We start from the raw sequence: 20141 nt of genomic DNA, 5'->3' as shown, positions 1-20141 counted from the left end.
TGTTTTTTTTGTTTAGGATCAAAAATGTCCTGAATTTCCAATGTGCTTTCTCAACTTAACTTCCCATCCTCCTTCAGGAGCACTGGATCTCCCCCCAAAATGCCACCAACATCAAGCCAATGCATCCCACCTCCATCCACGGGGTGGAAGACATGATTCGCTTGGGAGACCTCAATGAAGCTGGTATCCTCCGTAACCTGCTCATCAGATACAGAGAAAAACTCATATATGTGAGTATTACTGCAGCGATTACTGCAGGGCTGAGCCTACTGAATCTAGTTTACCCTGGACAGGCTCCCAGTTCCTCACCATTATGGCTACTCTTCACAATTACACTACACTTACAACTTGACTCAAACTGTGGCAGGAAGTAGTGTTTGATATATTAGAAATTGTCATCAGTACTTGGAACCAAGGAGTGACTGAACAGGCTCAGGCAGAAGCAATGCTTAAATATGAAAAGCCTAATTCTGCTCATTAAAGAAACTCTACCAACAACTATGTAGAGTACAAACTAAATCATTCACACTTGTAACCCTCATCCTGCTGGATGGATGGAACTCCAACAATAGAAATACCTTCATTATTTAATCCCTTTAATACTGTTTAAAAATATTTTTCTACACAGAGTAACAAATATTTGCTCTTCTGCACTAAAACAAAATTTTATATAAAGTCTTTTCTTAATTTTTTATTTGATTATTTATCCCCTCATCCCCAATGGGTTGCAGCAGATGCCCCTCGCTGAGCCTGGTTCTGCTGGAAGTTATTTCCTGTTAAAAGAGAGTTTTTTCTTCCCACTGTCGTCAAGCGCTCGCTCATAGAGGTTTATCTGACTGGGGTTACTCTGTATTATTGCAGCGTTTTGACTTTACAACATAAAGTGTCTTAAGGCAACTGTCGTTGTGATTTAAAGTTTAAGGCTTTAAAAGGCTTTAAAGTTTAATACAAACCTCATTTTTATATAGAATTTGCTATATCTCATTTATTTTGACCCTACTGCTATATGTTCTGTCTGTTTAAGCAGCTTTTTAACACTTTATTCGTCACCTTACTCTTTTAACTCTGTCACTTTTTTCTCACTCCTCTCCTGTCATCATAATACCTTCCTTGCTTTATTTTCTCATTACCTCTGTTTGTTACCCTCCTTTATTTGTTCCTGTTTCTACTGAAGACAAACTGTGGTGGCAGGGTAAGTCAGCCCCTGAAACCCAAGCATAGACAAAGGCTAAAAAATATACAAGGATATGCACCCACTGCATGGATTTAATGCACGCTGCATGGCCTCGATCACAGTATACAGCGTGTTTGCTGCACGTTTCAGTAGACATCATGTATTTGATGGGACTTCTTTTCTTATATGCACTATGGATGGATGTGTCATGTTGGCGCAGGGACTATAGTAACTCACTTTGGCTTAACAGTAACCAAACTGAGAGCTGCACCATGTTTCCAACATGGCTTTCTGTTCTCTTATGGCGAACAATGATACGTTCTCATTGTCATCCTTCAACATCTGAGCTACTCGACCTGTGTCAGCTCATGTACCCGCTAACCGGCACCGGCTTGTTGCTCGATCCTTTCGGCAACAGACAGCCGCATGACATTTTTTTGTAATATTTCTGACGTTGTATTGTGGACATTTTACTAAAGGATCTTCGGCTGGCTTCTTTGATAATTTCTCAAATTTAACTGAAAGACTTTAATCTGATATTGACAGGTGCTTTAATCCTTAAACATGAAACATAAAATGCTGACCTGTTCATGGCTGTTCAGTTTTAAGATGTGTTTTTGAACTATTTGTTAGCTTCTTATTACACTTTGCCTTGCTCTGGTTTGGACCCAGGAACTGTCTTTTGACAGTCCTTGGAGGAATTTTCCAAGTATAGCATGTTGAGGAGAAGATGATGTCTGTAGGATTTGTAGTTACTCAGTACTTATCTTCTTTTACACATCAGCTACCAGCAGTGTGAGTCCAAAACATCAACACCTGGGTGACCTAAAAAAAACATAATTTGGTTCATCCTCGTTTTTTCTGTACAGACGTACACAGGCTCCATCCTTGTGGCTGTCAATCCTTACCAGCCGCTGCCCATCTACACGGCTGACCAGATCCGCCTCTACACCAACAAGAAGATCGGTGAAATGCCACCTCATATATTTGCCATTGCTGACAACTGTTACTTCAACATGCAGAGGAACAACCGCGACCAGTGCTGTATCATCAGGTTAGGAAAAGTTCAGACTGCAGGTGGCTCAAATACAAACCAGCAATCATACAGCAAGGATGTGAGTTTTAACCATGCAGACCAAAAGGTTTGTCAGTCAGTCAGATATCTAATATCTAATCTTTTTTATTTTCTATCAAATTATTAAAATTTGTGATTAAAAGAAGAAAAAACAAGAAAAATAAGAAACTGATAAAAATGTAGGTGCTGAAGATCTCGTAGAATCATCAGAAACTTTAAAATGATAAACAACCTCTTGGTCTTTCTTAAACATGATCACATTTTCTCGCTGTTGTTTTGGTTTGATAGTGGTGAATCTGGAGCAGGAAAAACAGAAAGCACCAAACTGATCCTTCAGTTTCTGGCGGCCATCAGTGGTCAACACTCCTGGATAGAGCAGCAGGTCCTGGAGGCAAACCCTATACTAGAAGGTAACACACACACACACACACACACACACACACACACACACACACACACACACACACAGAGAGAGAAAAGTGATCTTTAACTCATTATCTGGAAGAAAATCTCTATGAAGTAGACAAACTCACAGATGATGTTGTGGATTCACTTTAGCATTTACGTTTAATCTCTCACAGTTGTAACAGAGACATGTTAGTTCAGTAATCTTGCAGCTGAAGGTTTTACAACATCAACACCCGGCAGCACAGACTGAGACTGTGCTGACTACCAAAGTTATTTTTAAACATGTACATTACTTCATTAAAAAATATTCTTCATTAATACAATTTTAAGCTTTACCTGAAAGTTAAAGCTTCAGATAAGATTTACTGGATGTATTATAACAAAATTCAAAATGATCAGAAGAGCAAAACACTGTAAGATAGAGGTCTGCAGTAGTGCAGTGACAGGACAGGTCACATGAAACATCTACCTCCATTTAATTGTTAATTAAATCAGCAGGAATTACTTATAAGATGAAACCAAATTAGCAAGATTAATACGTCGTTCAACATCTTTGGTCAATTCTTTGCCAGTTAGCCATTCATTGTGATCAAAAATCAACTCTATTTGGCTTAAATGTTGGGCAAAATGATAAAATGTGACCCCGAGATTCTTTGTGCATAAGCCAATCTACTTTATAGCCGTCATGATAAAAGCAGGCAACCTATTACGTATGTGCAGTGCACTGTGAGTGCAAAGCAGGCGTCATTTACACTTCAATCCAGCATTGCGTGAATGTCTCACCTGAGAGAAAGACGATCGTGAAACAACACACCACGCTACATGCTCACATGTCTGAGTCTCCTCTCATATTTCAGTGAATCTACTGAAAACACACAGTGAAAACATTTACAGCCAAGAAAGAAGATAATTCCTAAAGAGTCTCCATTAAGATTCCCAGTGGGCAATCAGACCTTGACAGAAATGTCTTTTGCATTGTTGGTGTTTTCTGTTTTTCTTCCAGCCTTTGGAAACGCAAAAACGATCCGCAATGACAACTCATCTCGTTTTGGGAAATACATTGACATCCATTTCAACAAGCGAGGAGCCATAGAAGGAGCCAAGATAGAGCAGTACCTGCTGGAGAAATCCCGAGTCTGTCGACAGGTAAGTCCGAAGCTGATCAGCTCAAAGTTAAACTCCTGAGCATTTTCTCAGTAACTAACTGTGACATAAAAAACGTCATTCTGTTTATCATCTTGACTTAAAGTAAAACAAAATAGCCAAAAGTCAGTTCTATCTTATGATGAATTAATCCCTGCAGTCTGCAAAGCCTTACCTTATCTTTTATAATATGTAGTGGTGTAACACTGATTTGACTTTTCTCCTCTCTCTACAGGCCTACGATGAGAGAAACTACCACATCTTCTACTGTATGCTGAAGGGAATGACTGTCGATGAGAAGAAGAAACTGGGGCTGAGCAAAGCCACAGACTACACCTACCTGACCATCGTGAGTTACTGTCTCACGCTGCGTAATTGGCTGATCAGTCGCCTTATCGGTCAAGAGGAGCTTTGATCTTTACAGCTGTTGAATAGTCTCTTATTAGGGGATCGTGCCAATCAGGAAAACAGAGATTATATCAAATAAAAATAGGATTAAAAAAAAGTAAATAAAATATGAAAAGACAAAGACTTTGTTCTGATCCCCATCCATCCCTCCGTCTCTTTGCAGGGTAACTGTACCGTTTGTGATGGCCGAAACGATATGAAGGAGTACTCCAACATCCGCTCTGCAATGAAGGTACTAACATGTGTGCTGCTTTACCTAAAGTTAATATTGTGTATTCAACTATTTAAATATCACCAACATACTGTTTTTATCATCTTATATTTGAAAGACACTGAAAGGTAATGATTGTTGCTTGGGTCTGTTTGCTCAGGTGCTGATGTTCACTGACAAGGAGAACTGGGAGATTTCTAAGCTGCTGGCTGCTATACTGCACATGGGAAACCTGAGATACGAGGGTAACGTGAAAAATATTACCAGAAAAGGAATTTACTGTTTACTCGTCCGCTGTGTTTAGCTTCCTGTAGCCATGTTTCCTTGTGAGTATTGTTCTTAGTGTCCAGTCCTTGCAGTCCACACAAGTACAGACATAATTAACACCAAAATATCTGTGATTTTAATTTTATTTATAAAGAAAACTTCTTTAGACACTCTGTTGATCTTTGACCTTTCAGCACGCACCTATGACAACCTTGATGCCTGTGAGGTGGTGCGGAGCCCTCATCTCACTACTTCTGCCACACTATTAGAGGTGACACACACACACACACCTTTTCATCCTCTTTCATCCTGTTTTGCTTTTCTTGCCCCTCCTTCTTTTGATTAGATGCCCCTCATACACAGATGGATGGGCAACAAGTGGGCGGGACTTCTATATTCACACCCATAGTTTTGTACCTACGTCCACTGCCTTCATTATTTAAAAACTCTGGTGAAGTTTAATATGATCATCCACCACTGTGACAGTATATATATGATAGAAAATAAATAATAGTAGAACTGGCCAGCAGTTTCACCCTAATTTAAAGATCCCATTGTGCTCAGACACATTATCCACCCACCCTTCTTTCTTTTAGTCTAATCTAGCAGTGTCACTGTTCAGTGACACTCAAATCAAACCTCCATTCAGGTGTTAATAAAAGCAGTTTTACGCTATTATTTCACAGTACTTCAAAACCGTAAATTTGATTGGATGTTTTGGAGATTCATTGAGGAGCTCCTGTGTTTTTGTGTCTCTGTGTGTTAAGGTGGACGTTAAGGATCTGATGAACTGTCTGACCAGCCGAACACTCATCACCAGAGGAGAGACGGTCTCCACCCCTCTCAGCATGGAACAAGCTCTGGATGTACGGGACGCTTTTGTTAAGGTACAGCTCATAATTATCACACTTTATTCATTTAAGTTAATGAACTAAAGGGGTTAAAAGCCCCACGTAGCAGAGATGATAAAAGAGAATAAGTTGAGATTGTCCAACACAGACTCTGGTGTGAACCTTTTCATTGTATTTCCTTTCCTTTAACACATTTTCAGAGCCATTCAAACACTTTAAGTATCTTACATCCTGCCATGTTTCATTTCGACCTGCAGGTTTGCAGAATAATGGTTTTCTTCACTGCCTCTTCCAACACATTTTTGCATTTCCACCAAGAAGTGGAATGAGACTGAGACAGTGATCAACACGCACATAATATCTCTACTAGAGATCAAATCCCTCATTGGGGACCTTTAATGTGTTGGACTGTGACTTTGTCTGTGTGTGCGCGCAGGGTATTTACGGTCGCTTGTTTGTGTGGATCGTGGAAAAGATCAATGCAGCCATTTATAAGCCTCCGTCATCTCAGCCCAAAGCGCTCAGACGCTCCATCGGACTCCTGGACATCTTTGGCTTTGAAAACTTCACAGTAAACAGGTACATTACACACTAACTCTCACATAGTGATGCTGTCCACCCTACCCACTAAATCTTTGTTCTGAGGGGTTTCCAAAGCCAGCTACAAATCCCTTGTGAGTGAAGTGTAACGTCCACAGAGGCATTCATATGTACCCTTTGCCCTCCTGGTCTTCAGGTGAGGTGCTCACTAATAGCTTTAAATATCACCGCCCACACCCATGTGACCTGCCTCTAAATGATCACCATGAATGCATGAAAAATAACACAACACATGTATTGTGTTATAGCTAATGAGAGATGCTAACAAGTACTTTCTGTTGAAACTGGCACATATTTTATACCCTGTGTGGTTTTTATTAAATACCTAATTTAAAAAGTTTGTTCTTATGCCTGTGGCATTGTTTATGTATTTATTTTGTGAAACCCACTGGCATCACTACATATTGAGTTTAACTGAACTATTCTGTCAGCATTGTCAGCTTTTCCGTCACTTCTCGTCCTCGTTCCTGCAGCTTCGAGCAGCTGTGCATAAACTTTGCCAACGAGAACCTGCAGCAGTTCTTCGTGCGTCATGTGTTCAAGCTAGAGCAGGAGGAGTACAACCTGGAGAACATCAACTGGCAGCACATTGAGTTCACAGACAACCAGGACGCTCTGGACATGATCGCCATCAAACCCATGAACATCATCTCACTCATCGACGAGGAGAGCAAATTTCCGAAGGTATGCGCTCCCATATTTGTCTCACCTGGTCTTTGATTCCCCAAAGTTCAGCTCTGTAATGATGACGGTATACGTGCACCAGCAGTGGAGCATTTAGCAACCAAAGAACCAGAAATTCTCTGCAGGAGCTGAAGGACACCAGAAGCATTTAAAAAAAGAGTTGCTACACAACTGTTGTACAGCTCTCGGGACAAGAGAAGCAGAAACACTGTGCTCCTTACAAACTGAGCAGAAACATGGCTACTGTGACAGCTTCTATTGGTTCATGGAGTCTGCGTTTTGAAGAATGTAAGGAAACCTGGCAATCAAGTGTGGCATGAAGCGGACTGGACACCTTAAGCTCCTCCCACAGGAACCAACCATGTATGTGGTTCTCAGTTCACTCACACAGGTGACATTTTCTATAGAAGAGTTCCCACACATAAAACACAAACACAAAAGTTCATGATGTCCTAATTGTTGTCAACCAGACCGACCTTCCAATAGACCTAATTTCCATCAACTTGTCAAATTTCAAAATCCACCTAATATCAAAAGATTTGGAAATCTCCCGTTTCCTGTTTGACTTCCTGGATCTGTAACATAGTGGTGACATGGAGCCTACAACTACTGTCAGTAAAATTAATATAGATTAATAGAGGAATAGATTTTAATGTTGGCCCAAATGAGTTATTTATATTGTATGAAAATGATGACGACATGGATGCTGGGGAACTTTACCACCACATATTAGGACACATTTGTTTAACTTGGCTAAGACTTGGAGGAGATCAGTGAAAAAATGGCGCACAAAACACTGGCTTTACATTCACAGATGGAGCAACACTGTATTTTGCCTTCTTGATGTAACAGAATAATGAAAATTGAGTCTGTTGAATGGTTATCTGTCAGATATTTCCATTAAACACAGCAAACTGCACACTTGGCAGTTAAAATAACAATAGATCTGTATGTTTTTTTTAACAAGAATCATCCACTTTACAGCTCATATAAACGGGGAAACTATCCATAGAAACTAAAAACCTTTTGTTTTTTACCAGGTTTTAAACTTGTTTTTAAATGTAAAGCGTCCTGAGGCATAGCAGCCTAAGCAGCACTGAATCACAGCATGCTGGACACTGTTTTCACTACAACTCCAACAAACAGTGTGTGGAAGATTTTAGTCAATAAGGTGTCAGCAGCTTGTTCACAGCTTGTTTCTGCTGCCGCCATGTGGCCTAAAGACTCGAAGCCTTGTTTTTTAAACTAAACTCTCACATTTTCCTGCCTGTCTCCTGCAGGGCACAGACACCACCATGCTCAACAAGCTGAACTTTCAGCATAAACTCAACACAAACTACATCCCTCCAAAGAACAACTATGAGACTCAGTTTGGCATCCAACACTTTGCTGGAGTGGTTTACTATGAAACAAGAGGTCAGGGTCACTTCACACACACCACATCACTAAAAGATGCAGTTACTACAAGTTTCCCGTTGTTTGAATGTACAGTAAAAGAGATTTTATGAAGCCAGTCAGGATGGTTTTCTGATCTCTGGCTAAATAAAACTTTAAATTCTTTGACCAAAGTTTCACCTAATGAGCTCAGTGTATGTACAAGTATCGCACCTGACCATGTTTTTCTAGTCTATGTCAAAGTGAGAGCGCACAGCTCTGGCTGTGGGCATCAAAGCTCCACCAACCTGCTCTTTAAACCTTCTGTTTATGACTTTAGTGGTTCATATTCAAAGGTCAATTTCATGCAGAGTCACACGAGTCACTGGTTTAAACCTGAAACTGATGCGGGATGGATGTTTGCTTGAAATCGTGTGCAGTGGTGGGCTTTGTATGTTTGCTGCCTGTAGCCGCGTGTCTTGATCTTTATCCCATTAGCCGGAGTGTGTATTTAAAACATGCTGAAATAGAAATAACAGCATGGAAGCACCACTTCCACTTAAAAATGTTTTACTAAGTCAGAGCTGAAAACATTTCTTCAAACCTATTACTGAAACTTATAACTGGAAGTTTCTTCACTGGATTTGGGCCCAAATTACACATTTCTATAGATCCACATGTCAGTTCTCAGGAAATCATAAATTTAATCTTTTATGTCTTTTTCATGAATGTTTTTATGTCAGATCTTGTACAATTATTGTAATTTTTTTTTAAACTCCTTTAAACTTCTACAAATACATCGTAATCACCACTGACAAATAAATGTCGTAAAGTCAAATTAGCAATGTTTAAACCTTTGATGTTTCCAAGATGTTGACTTGTGTGTCCTGCAGGTTTCCTGGAGAAGAACAGGGACACTTTGTATGGCGACATCATTCAGCTGGTTCACTCCTCCAAAAACAAGTTCATCAAACAAATCTTCCAGGCTGACGTAGCTATGGTAACACACACACACACACACACACACACACACACACACACACACACACACACAAACATGTATTAAGGAAATTAACTAGAAGACCATTGTCAGGCCTGTGTGACCACACCAGAACTATCACCAACCAGGCCCTGAACTGGAACTTAAACTAAACACTTGATTGGTGGATGCTGAGTGAGGAAGCATTACAGCAGGTTGTGTTTCTCTGTGTTTGTTAGTGTAACAATTTGCAGAATTAATAACTTACTAACTTGTTCAAAGCAGATCCTGCTTATTTCTGTCATACTGTTACTCTGGTGAAAAGCATAAAACATGACTAGAGTTTCAAATAAACAGGCCCTGGTGTCTTATACTAGGCACATGGGCCCCACCCACCTGCTTTTTGTAAGGGTCAACCAATGAGAAGAAGGCAGCCATAATCAAGACCCACTATATCAAAAATAAGGATTTGTTTGAGCTATGAGAACCCAAGGATGGAAATAAACCGAAGACGTCCACTTTAGGATTTGTGTTACTAAATTTACATTTACTTTTCAGATCAGATGTAGACAGTATTTAGATGCTGTGGGAAAACCACAAACCTGGCAACTCTGATAACAGCGAGTGTGCTCTCTGGGTCCCTGAATGCAGCGGTACCCCATCTAGGAACCTCCTGACTGAGTGACACGTTAATTTGAGAACTGCAGAAAGTTTTTCTGAGTTGTTCTTCTCCTGCATGCTGTTGTTTACTTGCATGTTTCTCTTTGAAGTCCAGCCCAAAATAACATGTCTGACTTCTTTGTCTTCCCTCCCTGTGTGTCTCTTTGTTTGCATTTGCATGTCTGTGTGCTGCTTCTGCCAGTTTCTGTGTGGTTACGCTCCTGTTAGTTCAGCCACAGCTCCCTCCAAGGTAAAAATGAGAAATCAAACATCCCAGCGCTGCATTTTCATCCTCTTCATTTTACCATCTTCTTCCATTTCATTGATTCCTCTCTGACTTCAAACATGGTCTGAACATCCCATAGCTCACATACGTTTGTCATAGCTGAATGAGATTCAACCAAAAGGCTGATGAATACAACTCCATGTCAACTATGGTGGTTATTTTCCTACTCTGTGTGCTTTCATCTGTGAGTAATGTCACAAGATTATACCGTAGCTCACCGATCATTTTTATTTTCTGCCTTAAAAGTGTTTTAGTCTTATGTAGAAAGAAAAAAACAAAGCCGTGATGCTAAACAAATTCAAAGTTAGTACTGAGTCAGCGAGGTAAACCTAGCATTAGTAAATATTACCAAAAATTTAATGCAGTTAACAATAACATATAGCCGTAACTTCTTTTCACAAACCGACTGCGGGCAGAAGTACGGCAAACAAACCCGACTGAGCCTTTATTTTATTTATTTTTTATCTGTTGTTTGTTTACACTGACAAACTACATTATTTTGTGACATCAGATGCTGCTTTAGCAAACTACTTGACATATTATAAATGTAATTTTTACTAATGATTACTTTTTAAAGTTTTAAGGGCAGCAAGGTTTCTGCTCCACCTAAAGCTGTTAATAAACATGGATTATATTAGTATTCGAGTTGTTTTTAATAATCAAACCAGTGGTGAATCCAGACATGTGCATTAATTTGCTTTTAATATAATTATAACTTTTATTTATATTTTATCACTTGAATGTATTAATTGCAGTGTTGTAATAGATGCCTGTTACCGCCGGAGGGCAGTAACGTTTCTATCACACGAACACCTCCACAGGCGGTGACGAGGTTTATGTGACGGTGTTGATCGGTGCAGAAGCTCGTGCTGTGAAGCTGCGCGCTGATGTAACTTGAAGGTAGAAGTGAGTGAACGGGGTCAGATTTAGATCAGGTCGCTGAGTTTAGCCTGCGCAGGGAAGCAGCAGGTGATCTGTAAACGGCTCAAACACCGACGGAAACACTCACTTCCACCTCAGTGAGGCTCAAGTACAAACACGCAGGATGGAGAAATATTAGAAAGTTTTTCTCTTTATACAAAGCTCAGTTTGCTCTGTGCTCACGAAACTCTGGTAAGAACTTTTGTTTCTCAAATTTCGCTCTTTATCATCATCATCATCATCATTTATTATTATTATTATTATTATTATTATTATTGATTCTCCGGTAGCCTTACAAGTTGTCGTGTGTGTTGAAATAGTCAAACTATGGCTGCAATAAGCTGTAACTATTAATGGACAGTAACGCGATTATTTTTTAGACTTTTAATTTTAAATAATATAATGTTGCTGAATAATATTAAAATTATTTTAAAATCTTTATTTATTTTATTTTCATCAGCTTATTCATAGTCTGGAGGAAAATATCGCAATTTTTTTTTAAAAATTAGGTCTCAAAACTCAAGAAATTTCTTTAAATATACAAATAACCAGAATGTTATTGTTGTTTTTAAAATCAAATTGTTGTGTGATGCCATTTTACTTTAATTTAAATGATGTGATTAATTTAAATAAGTTTTATAATAATTTTAAAAACAGGCCTAAAACAGTTTTCTCTGGCTGAGCTGATTGATGCTTCAGTTAATTGATTGCAGCTCCTTCCTTGTGAAGCAGTCGCTGCTCAGTCAGCAGGTTTGACTGAGTGAAGCTGAAGCGTCAAACTTTGCTGTTCAGAGAGGAAAGAGGTTGGTGTCCGAGCTCAGGAAGAGCAGGAGGAGTCCTCATTGTTTCTAACAGGGTTGTTGCTGTGTGTGTGTGTGTGTGTGTGTGTGTTTAGGGAGCAGAAACCAGGAAGCGTTCGCCCACCCTGAGCAGCCAGTTTAAAAGATCTCTGGAGCTGCTGATGAGAACTCTGAGCGTCTGTCAGCCGTTCTTCGTCCGCTGCATCAAACCCAATGAATACAAGAAGCCGATGGTGAGTCTGACACGCTGTCCGCAGATAGAAGTCGAGGTTAAAACATGCAGTTACTGGAAGACTGCAGTCACAGGGAGGCAAAACATGGCTTTGCTTAGTTCAGTGTTGAGATGAATTACGAAGGTAAAAGGTAAAAAAGGTTGATTCAGAAGTTAATGGACATTAGAAACTCTGCTGCAGAGGAGGCACACTTTAGTTATGAAGAAGTTGTAGAGGTTAACATGATATAGTGAAATAGTAAATAGTATTTTTACTTCGTTTTGCATTAGAAAACTTTTTTAAAATTTTTTCGGTCCAACCCTGCAGATACCTGATAAACTACAAACCTGTTTTTATGCTTTGTACCTTTCATAGTGTGCAAGGCTTTCTTTGTTTTCCTTCCTGTCATTAAAACATATTGGAGTCATCCTCACGAGCAAAATTGCATGAAAAAGTTTTTAATCAATTAGATTAAAAACTTAATCGATAGAAATGGATCAAATCTGCTTCTGCTTGTTTTTCTCTCTGTAAATCTCATTCCCATAACTTAATTTCCCTCCGTATTTTCCCATGGCTCTCCACTCTCTCCATGTCTGACCGTTACCACAGCCGCTGTGACAAATAAAGATTATGTCTTTAAATTCAGGCTGTGCTGTAGCTGAAAGTTTGAGGAGTTTATGTTACAGTGCAGCACAAACGTTTGGACCTGACCTGTATCCTGAGTTCAGTTCATATGTTTATGTATCCTGGCAGAATTTTTTCAGAAAATATGAATGATGCTACAAAAATGTTTTTCATTCATGGTTGGTGGTTTCAGTAAAATCATTTATTATTTTTAAGTGTTGGCATGATACCATCCACATATGCTGACACACACAGGTTTAAATGACTACTAAAGATGATCGTTCTCACCTGTGATCTGTTTGCTTGTAATGAGGTCGGTGAGTTTCTGGGCTCCTGCACGTTTCCAGTGCTGCACTGATGTTGGACTTCTCAAAGGATCTGCTGGAGAACATAGTTGAACTTTATAAAACAGGAAACGGATATGAAAATATAATCAGGGAAATGAGAATGCCGGTCAGCAGAGTTCAAACTGTAATTAAGAAGCTGAAAATGAGTGATGAAGAAAAAGCCACAACCTCATCTGACAAACAGGACTGTTTGAGAGAAAGTGGAGTGGCTGTTAAGCTGCACAATGAGGAGTAAAAATGGGGAAATGATTAATGGGTTACTTAACTGTAGAAAAATAAAAGTACGTAGTGATCTAAAGGAGTTTCATGTTGATAGATTAAATAAAATATCCCAGTTCGCCCGTCATGTCTTCTCTCAACTGCCTCAAAGTACCAAATCTTTGCAGCTATGACCTTTAACCTTTCTCAGCTTCTTCAGCCAAAGCTGGGACTTTGTCAAAAAACTGTTCATGTTTGTCTGCAGCTGTTTGACAGGGAGCTGTGTGTGCGTCAGCTGAGGTACTCGGGTATGATGGAGACCATCCGAATACGCCGTGCTGGATATCCCATCCGCTACACCTTCGTGGAGTTCGTCGACCGCTACCGGGTGCTCATGCCTGGAGTCAAACCGGCGTACAAACAGGTAGAGTGACTACAGGTGTGTTGATGGGTCTGGTAGACGCACCGTATTATTGGGTGTTTTAAATCAACACACCCAGAATAATTTATGTATTCCCAACTCCAGGTACTCCAGCTTCTCTTTTTTTTTTTTTTTTTTTTAATTGGAAAACGTGGCAAAAAAGTAAAGATCAAAAAATATTCATCAAATATAAATGAAGCAAAGTTTCTCATCACTGTTGACGTCCAGTTTCAAGAAAAAGAAAAGTTTCACTGTGTGATTCTTGCATTTGATGCCTGGAAACTGTCCTCTTTTCACACAGCGCAGCTCATGTTGTTGTTGTTGGACACGGGACGGATCAGGAACGTCTCGTGATCAGGATGGTTTTTACAGATGGTGTCATGGAAGTTCAAAAGAAGATTGGAATCATGAGTGCATTCGATTTTATACCAGAGCTGTTTTTAGGCGGTCCTCACCTGTCGCTTCTTTCTTTGTCTTAATGATGTGACTTAATGACTTAACTAATTTACAGTCGAGTCGGTTACATATTCACTGAAATAAATAAAATCACTTAAACTCAAAATAATAAAGAACTAGTAACTCAATACTTTAATCAGCTAAAAAATAGAATCACGTCATCATAGTCGGGCAGTTTTTAAATCAGTTTTTAAAGTCTTTTATTCTTTCTATGCTTCAGTTTAAACATGAACCTAATCTGGTTTGTAGGCGCAGAAACACTAAAACGATTTAAATACTCACTATCTGAAAATTGCAGTTGTCACAATAAAAACCTGACGATGGAGTAACTGCCTGAAAGTTAAAGGAAGTTTAAAAAAAGAAAGAAAGTAAAAGTTAAAAAGAATAATGCGCATCTTTCCATTTTTGTGGCCACACCAATCAGGCAGTTTCAAAAAACACAAAAAGGCTAGAAGCATTTATCTAACCGGGGATCACGTGGCTGCATTCAGCCCCTTTTAACTCAACTCTGAACTTTTTGTGGTTTAAATAAACAGTTGTTGTCTAACTGTTAAAATCTCTCCAATTGGACCAAAAGCATTTTTGAGATTCAGTGAAAATCTTTGTGCAGAGAATAATCTTATCACAGTATTCATCTGTGTAAAACTGTGGTCTGAGAAAGCTGCGGATGACCTCAGCATTTACTTCAGTTAAAAAATAATAATAACAATTTGTTGAATTGGAATAAAGTGTTGGACTTATCCGAGCTTGGATAAGTAATTTTGTAGCAGCTGTAGCTTCTTCTTAGGGAAGGTGGCCTGCTGTGTAGCCTCTGTGTGACACGGGCCCAGCGGCGTTGTTATGGGAAGTGAGCGAGTGTCTCTCTTTGTTGTGGGTTTGTGTGTGCGAGAGTTTGTCATGAGGGTATTTTCTGGTGCCACACATGTTTTCACTGTGCAGTTTTTCCCACACTCCCACCAGCTGCCTGTTTTTCTTGGAACATGCGTGTTCTGTTTCCTCCACCCCGCCCTGTGACGCTTCACAGGTCATATTTTGTGTGTGTGTGTGTGTGTCACTTTGAAAACATTTGTATTTTTAATACCTGACTTGTTATTGCAGTTAACGCAGTGGTTTGACCTGCGTTCGTTGTGATTAAGTTGATGATTATTTTGCTCAAACTTGGCAAATTCAGTGAAAGTAATTTTGGGTTTTGTTAGAAAAAGAAATTTTATTTCTCAAGCTTTGGACACATTTGGGATCACAGGGATTACCTGCAAATGTAATCCCTGTGATTTAGAAACAGGCTATAGAATTCTTTGAACACTCAGTTTCAGACAGTTTTTTCTATTCTTTGCTCCATGTGATGTCAGCGAGAGAGGATATGCATTATATGATCATCTTAGACACACAGCTCTGTGAGCACAGAAGCCCCGCCCTCGTCTTTTTCTGAGGACCAGCCTGTCTGGAGAAAGTTTGTTTGAAGGGTTTAAAGAGCTTGTTTCACACTGAGGCTCAGAATGAGATAAATGAGGATTATTTTGGAAACTGTGAATCATGCAAAGCTACTCTGGTAGAGTCCAGGAATAAAATATATTGGTTGATACCGTCTCTGTTTCCATCAGGAGGACCTGAGAGGAACCTGTGAGAGGATCGCTGAGGCCGTGCTCGGCAGAGACGACGACTGGCAGATGGGAAAAACCAAGATCTTCCTCAAGGTACTCCTGCATGCAGGCGTGTGTCCACACAGGGCAGAAAAGCCTGCAGGGTGTTGTTCAAAGTCTCAGATTTGTAGGTGCCACTTCACACAGCTGCTAACAGCACAAGTGTGAAACTTTTCACAGGGCTCGCTGTATTTCCAAAAAACACTGATGCCCGGGCTAAGCGGCTGGCACAGCACATCGCGTGAACTACTGTTCTCTTATCTTTCCACTGAAATGTTTCCACATTATCCAGAACTTCTTTACATTCTCGTCTCTGACTCGCTCGGCTGTGGTTCATCCCAGCCGTGAATCTGCTCTGGTTGTTTCCAGTCCACACGTCTGCTGATGGGAAACACTGCGTGTTTTAGTTTCCAGCTGTCTATCTGCCTACTTTATACAAACATGTGACCTCTGACCTGATCTGCAATACGTCTGTTAGCTGGCCGTCCCCACACAGAGGTTAAAAGAACATATCATCTGGCTCCACAGTGTAGTTTGACGTGGCGAGCACAGCCTGTCAAAGCGTTTTTGTTGTTGTTGTTGTTTATCGTCGCTCTGCAGCACAGCCGTTATCTTCATTTTTATGTTTCTGCCTTTTATTTTCTTTACTTCCTGCATTCAAAGCGCTCATCAAAGATCGATCCTGGGAATAAAATGTAATTTCGGTGAAGGGGGTGGACCTTCAGCCCTTAAATCATAGTGGATATAATGTGACACTTTCACCTTTAAAGTGTTTTAGATTGATAAGTTGGGGGGTGGAGCACTGAGATGTGTTGACTGTGGTGGAGTCGAGGCTCATCTCCCTCAGACCTCGATGCTCGGCCAGACAGGAAGTACAGCAGGAAGGAGAAAGTTCAGTGGGTGAAAGCAGAGCAGTGCCCACACTTCCCCAACAGGACGTGGTCAGATCAGCCTGCATGCGGGTGGACAGATGACGGGAAGGAGCTTTAGGTGTTTACATTTAGTTGTGTGTCATGTTAGTTGAAAACTGTCAGGTTAAAGCTTGTGTATCCTGCCTGTGTCTTACATTTTATATTTTTAGAAAGCAGATATTTATATTTTGCCACGTTAGCTGGAAGTGACAGCTGCTCTGTTTCATTTAAGTTACTGACTTCCTCCTGGCTTTTCCTCCAGGACCAGTAGGTGACTTTTGTGGTTTTGAGTAAAATGTCTCAAATCATCACTAAAACGTTCTCAAACTGAGTCAGAGCAGAGAAACAGAAGCGTACGGAGTGTGTTTATTATTCTGTCCAGGATCATCACGACATGCTGCTGGAGATCGAGAGAGACAAGGCCATCACAGACAAGGTCATCCTCATCCAGAAGGTGGTTCGGGGTTTCAAGGACAGGTGGGTCGTCAGCGTTTCTCACAGACTGAGATTTTATTTTATTTTATGCAGCTGCCAGTGATTCTTATCCCGGAGTAGAATTCAAACATCACGCTCTCGGACCGTAGCTTGCGGTGTTGTTCTGCACCTGCTTAAAACTGACACTTGCACATATCTCCTGAGTATGACTGTCATCGCTAGCTGCATCGCTTACTGTTCTGTTTTCTTTGAAAGCAGAAAATAAGACGAACAAGTCTCTCTGTGACTCTTTATAACTATTTCTCAGAGGTTTTTTCTCTTTGTATGAACAGTAAAACAAGAGGTCATATAAATAATCGTTTCTGATTATTTTCAATTTCAGATCCAACTTCCTAAAGTTGAAGAAGTCGGCAGTGCTGATCCAGAAGACGTGGAGAGGATATCAGTGCAGGAAGAACTATGGAGCTGTGAGCATCGAGCAGCAGTTTGAACAAAGTGGAAACAAAATAAAATCAAAGCAAAGACTCGCTGAACTTTCCTCCTCTTTACTTTCAGATGCGAGCTGGCTTTTCTCGCCTCCAAGCTCTGGTTCGTTCCAGGAAGTTGTGCGCATCGTATCACGTGGCCCGTCAGCGAATCACAGCCTTCCAGGGTCGCTGTCGCGGCTTCTTGGTGCGTCGAGCATTCAGGCACCGGCTGTGGGCCGTCATCACCATCCAGGCTTACACGAGAGGAATGATCGCTCGACGACTGTACAAGAGGCTGAAGGCAGAGGTGTACACACACACACACACACACACACACACACACACAGAACATTGCACATATACATAAAACTCATTTTACACACAAGTTTTCAGTTTTAGAGATGATGAGATCACGTTCATGTCATCAGTTTACAAAATCTAGAGCTTGATAGATTTGATATCTTTTCATACATTGTGATTTCTGTGCTTCTCTTGATTTCTTTGTTAAATTAATGCTCGGCCTCAAAGTGTCATTACATTGTTCACTGTTGTGTAAAAAAGAGGCATTCAGAAGTTGCACTGCCCTCTGCTGCTGTGCCGAGGATGTTTTGGCAGCTGGCTGCTGCAGTTTTGATTTAGTCGTTAATGGTGGACTCCTTCATTTCTCCTCTCAGTACCGGAGGAGGCTGGAGGCCGAGAAGATGCGTCTGGCTGAAGAAGCCAAACTGAGGAACCAGATGTCTGCAAAGAGAGCGAAAGCTGAGGCTGAACGCAAACACCAGGTGAACAAATGTAACATGTGACAACATTTAAAACATCAGTGAAGCAGAGCAGGGAAGTGGATAATAATAATTCATCATCACACTTGTGCTGAGAAACATACTGGATTGTTCTGTATTTTTGAGATCTAGTGCAATGTTTCTTTCTTCAGGAGCGTCTGGCTCAGCTGGCCAAAGAGGACGCTGAGCGGGAGAAGAAGGAGAAGGAGGAGGCTCGGAGGAAGAAGGAGATGGTCGAGCAGATGGAGAAGGCCCGCACGGAGCCTGTCAATGACTCCGACATGGTGGACAAGATGTTCGGCTTCCTGGGGACCACCAGTTCTTTCCCGGGTCAGGAAGGGCAAGCCCCCGCTGGCTTTGAGGTGACACGACCAAAGTTTTCCTCTTATTAATGAACCGTTTTCTCATAAAGGCCAAAGATAGTTACCCAACGTGTGTAATCAGTAAAACTGTGTCCTGTTGGCAAAGGTGTCTGATCAGGAGGACGGAAAATGACTCCTTAAGCCTCGATCGTTAATAATGCCATCGTCTGTGTGTGTGGCATGTTCACAGGACACATGAAGACTGCTTACTCAAATACGCAGCATGGCAGATTTACAGGGCATTAAAATCAGATATCATGTTGGCAGTTATTTCAAATTATTAGAGATAACCAAGTCCAGTGAAATCGCAGCTTTAGATAAATAAGAATGTGTGAGGTAAATTTTTTCTCTAAAAAGAATGACCTGTTTCCAGTAACAGTGCTGCAGGAGAGCATGTTTCTGAGACGCAGTGATAGATTTGAGGGATTTTTGAAGTTGGAAAATTTGGAGAATTTGAAAAACTTCTGGAAACTTCAGCAGACAAGAATTTACTGTCTTCTTTACAGGATCTGGAGCGGACCCATCACGAGCTGGAGGAGGAGGATCTGGATGAGGCTCTTCCTCTGCCTGAGGACGATGATGAAGAGGATTTATCAGAGTACAAGTTCGCCAAGTTTGCTGCCACCTACTTCCAGGGCACCACCACGCACACCTACGCCCGACGACCTCTCAAACAGCCGCTGCTCTTCCACGACGATGAGGGGGACCAGCTGGTAGGTCTGACCTCTGACCCCGCAAAAGTAAAAATGTATTTTGCAAGCGACTGAAGAAGTTTTGAAAAAGGCCACACGAGGCTGTCGCTCTACAGCGAGCTTTGCTCGTCTCTCAGGTTTAAGCCTTAACTTAATTTAGACGTAATGAGTGCAGAAAGGTTCTGACTGTTTGCAGCTGTTACAGTCTGTGCTCCATGATGCTGATGACTGGTGCGACTACTAAGACCTGTCACCAGCCAAGAACGAACCAACAAAGGAACAATTATTTCACCTGATGAACCTTTTGTTTCCTTGTGCCCTGCGTGTCTGCTCAGGCTGCTCTGGCGGTGTGGATCACGGTGCTGAGGTTCATGGGCGATCTCCCGGAGCCAAAGTACCACACGGCCATCAGCGACGGCAGCGAGAAGATCCCAGTCATGACCAAAATCTACGAGACGCTGGGGAAAAAGACGTACAAGCGAGAGCTGCAGGCGCTGCAAGGGGAGGGAGAGGTGAGGAGGAAGAGTGACGGAGTTTAAAGGTTTGAGCGAGTAAACGCTAACATGAGCTAAAAGTGACATTTCCTTTAAAGAAGTTTCAAAATCTAGCTTAGATTAACTGGTGGTTCTGTGATACTGACTATAAAGTATGAGCTATTATTCAGTGTGTTCATGTAACTTATCTGTTTTTAACATTTGTTACTTCATATAGTTTCCAAAGATCAGGAATAACAGGGTGCAGGTCACAGTGACTGTG

The 20141-nt window shown here is 40.9% G+C and overlaps 1 protein-coding gene across 6 annotated transcripts in view; it reads left to right on the top strand.

The window, feature by feature from the left end:
• LOC146560292 (unconventional myosin-VIIa-like) overlaps positions 1 to 20141 on the top strand; it is a 75874-nt gene that overhangs the window by 35110 nt on the left and 20623 nt on the right. For 3 of the 6 annotated variants that reach the window (XM_085244269.1, XM_085244265.1, XM_085244270.1), the window contains 25 exons: positions 78 to 230; positions 1175 to 1192; positions 2044 to 2228; positions 2538 to 2659; positions 3661 to 3803; positions 4036 to 4149; positions 4372 to 4440; positions 4580 to 4664; positions 4881 to 4957; positions 5454 to 5573; positions 5974 to 6116; positions 6611 to 6821; positions 8102 to 8237; positions 9089 to 9195; positions 10037 to 10084; positions 11937 to 12074; positions 13488 to 13646; positions 15701 to 15793; positions 17033 to 17127; positions 17468 to 17552; positions 17641 to 17859; positions 18227 to 18334; positions 18484 to 18693; positions 19200 to 19406; positions 19721 to 19897. In XM_085244269.1, the coding sequence (XP_085100395.1) occupies positions 78 to 230; positions 1175 to 1192; positions 2044 to 2228; positions 2538 to 2659; positions 3661 to 3803; positions 4036 to 4149; positions 4372 to 4440; positions 4580 to 4664; positions 4881 to 4957; positions 5454 to 5573; positions 5974 to 6116; positions 6611 to 6821; positions 8102 to 8237; positions 9089 to 9195; positions 10037 to 10084; positions 11937 to 12074; positions 13488 to 13646; positions 15701 to 15793; positions 17033 to 17127; positions 17468 to 17552; positions 17641 to 17859; positions 18227 to 18334; positions 18484 to 18693; positions 19200 to 19406; positions 19721 to 19897 (3222 nt within the window). The remainder of the gene's footprint in view (positions 1 to 77; positions 231 to 1174; positions 1193 to 2043; positions 2229 to 2537; positions 2660 to 3660; positions 3804 to 4035; positions 4150 to 4371; positions 4441 to 4579; positions 4665 to 4880; positions 4958 to 5453; positions 5574 to 5973; positions 6117 to 6610; positions 6822 to 8101; positions 8238 to 9088; positions 9196 to 10036; positions 10085 to 11936; positions 12075 to 13487; positions 13647 to 15700; positions 15794 to 17032; positions 17128 to 17467; positions 17553 to 17640; positions 17860 to 18226; positions 18335 to 18483; positions 18694 to 19199; positions 19407 to 19720; positions 19898 to 20141) is intronic. The other 3 variants (XM_085244266.1, XM_085244267.1, XM_085244268.1) reach the window with 3 other exon arrangements.

The sequence above is a fragment of the Mchenga conophoros genome, linkage group LG14 (genome assembly GCF_057382185.1).
Source record: "Mchenga conophoros isolate Kocher_MC1m ecotype Shallow Benthic linkage group LG14, M_conophoros_male_GT1.1, whole genome shotgun sequence".
Classification (NCBI taxonomy): domain Eukaryota; kingdom Metazoa; phylum Chordata; class Actinopteri; order Cichliformes; family Cichlidae; genus Mchenga; species Mchenga conophoros.
Note: the sequence above shows the minus strand (reverse complement) of the source record. Positions and strands in the feature narration are given on the sequence as shown.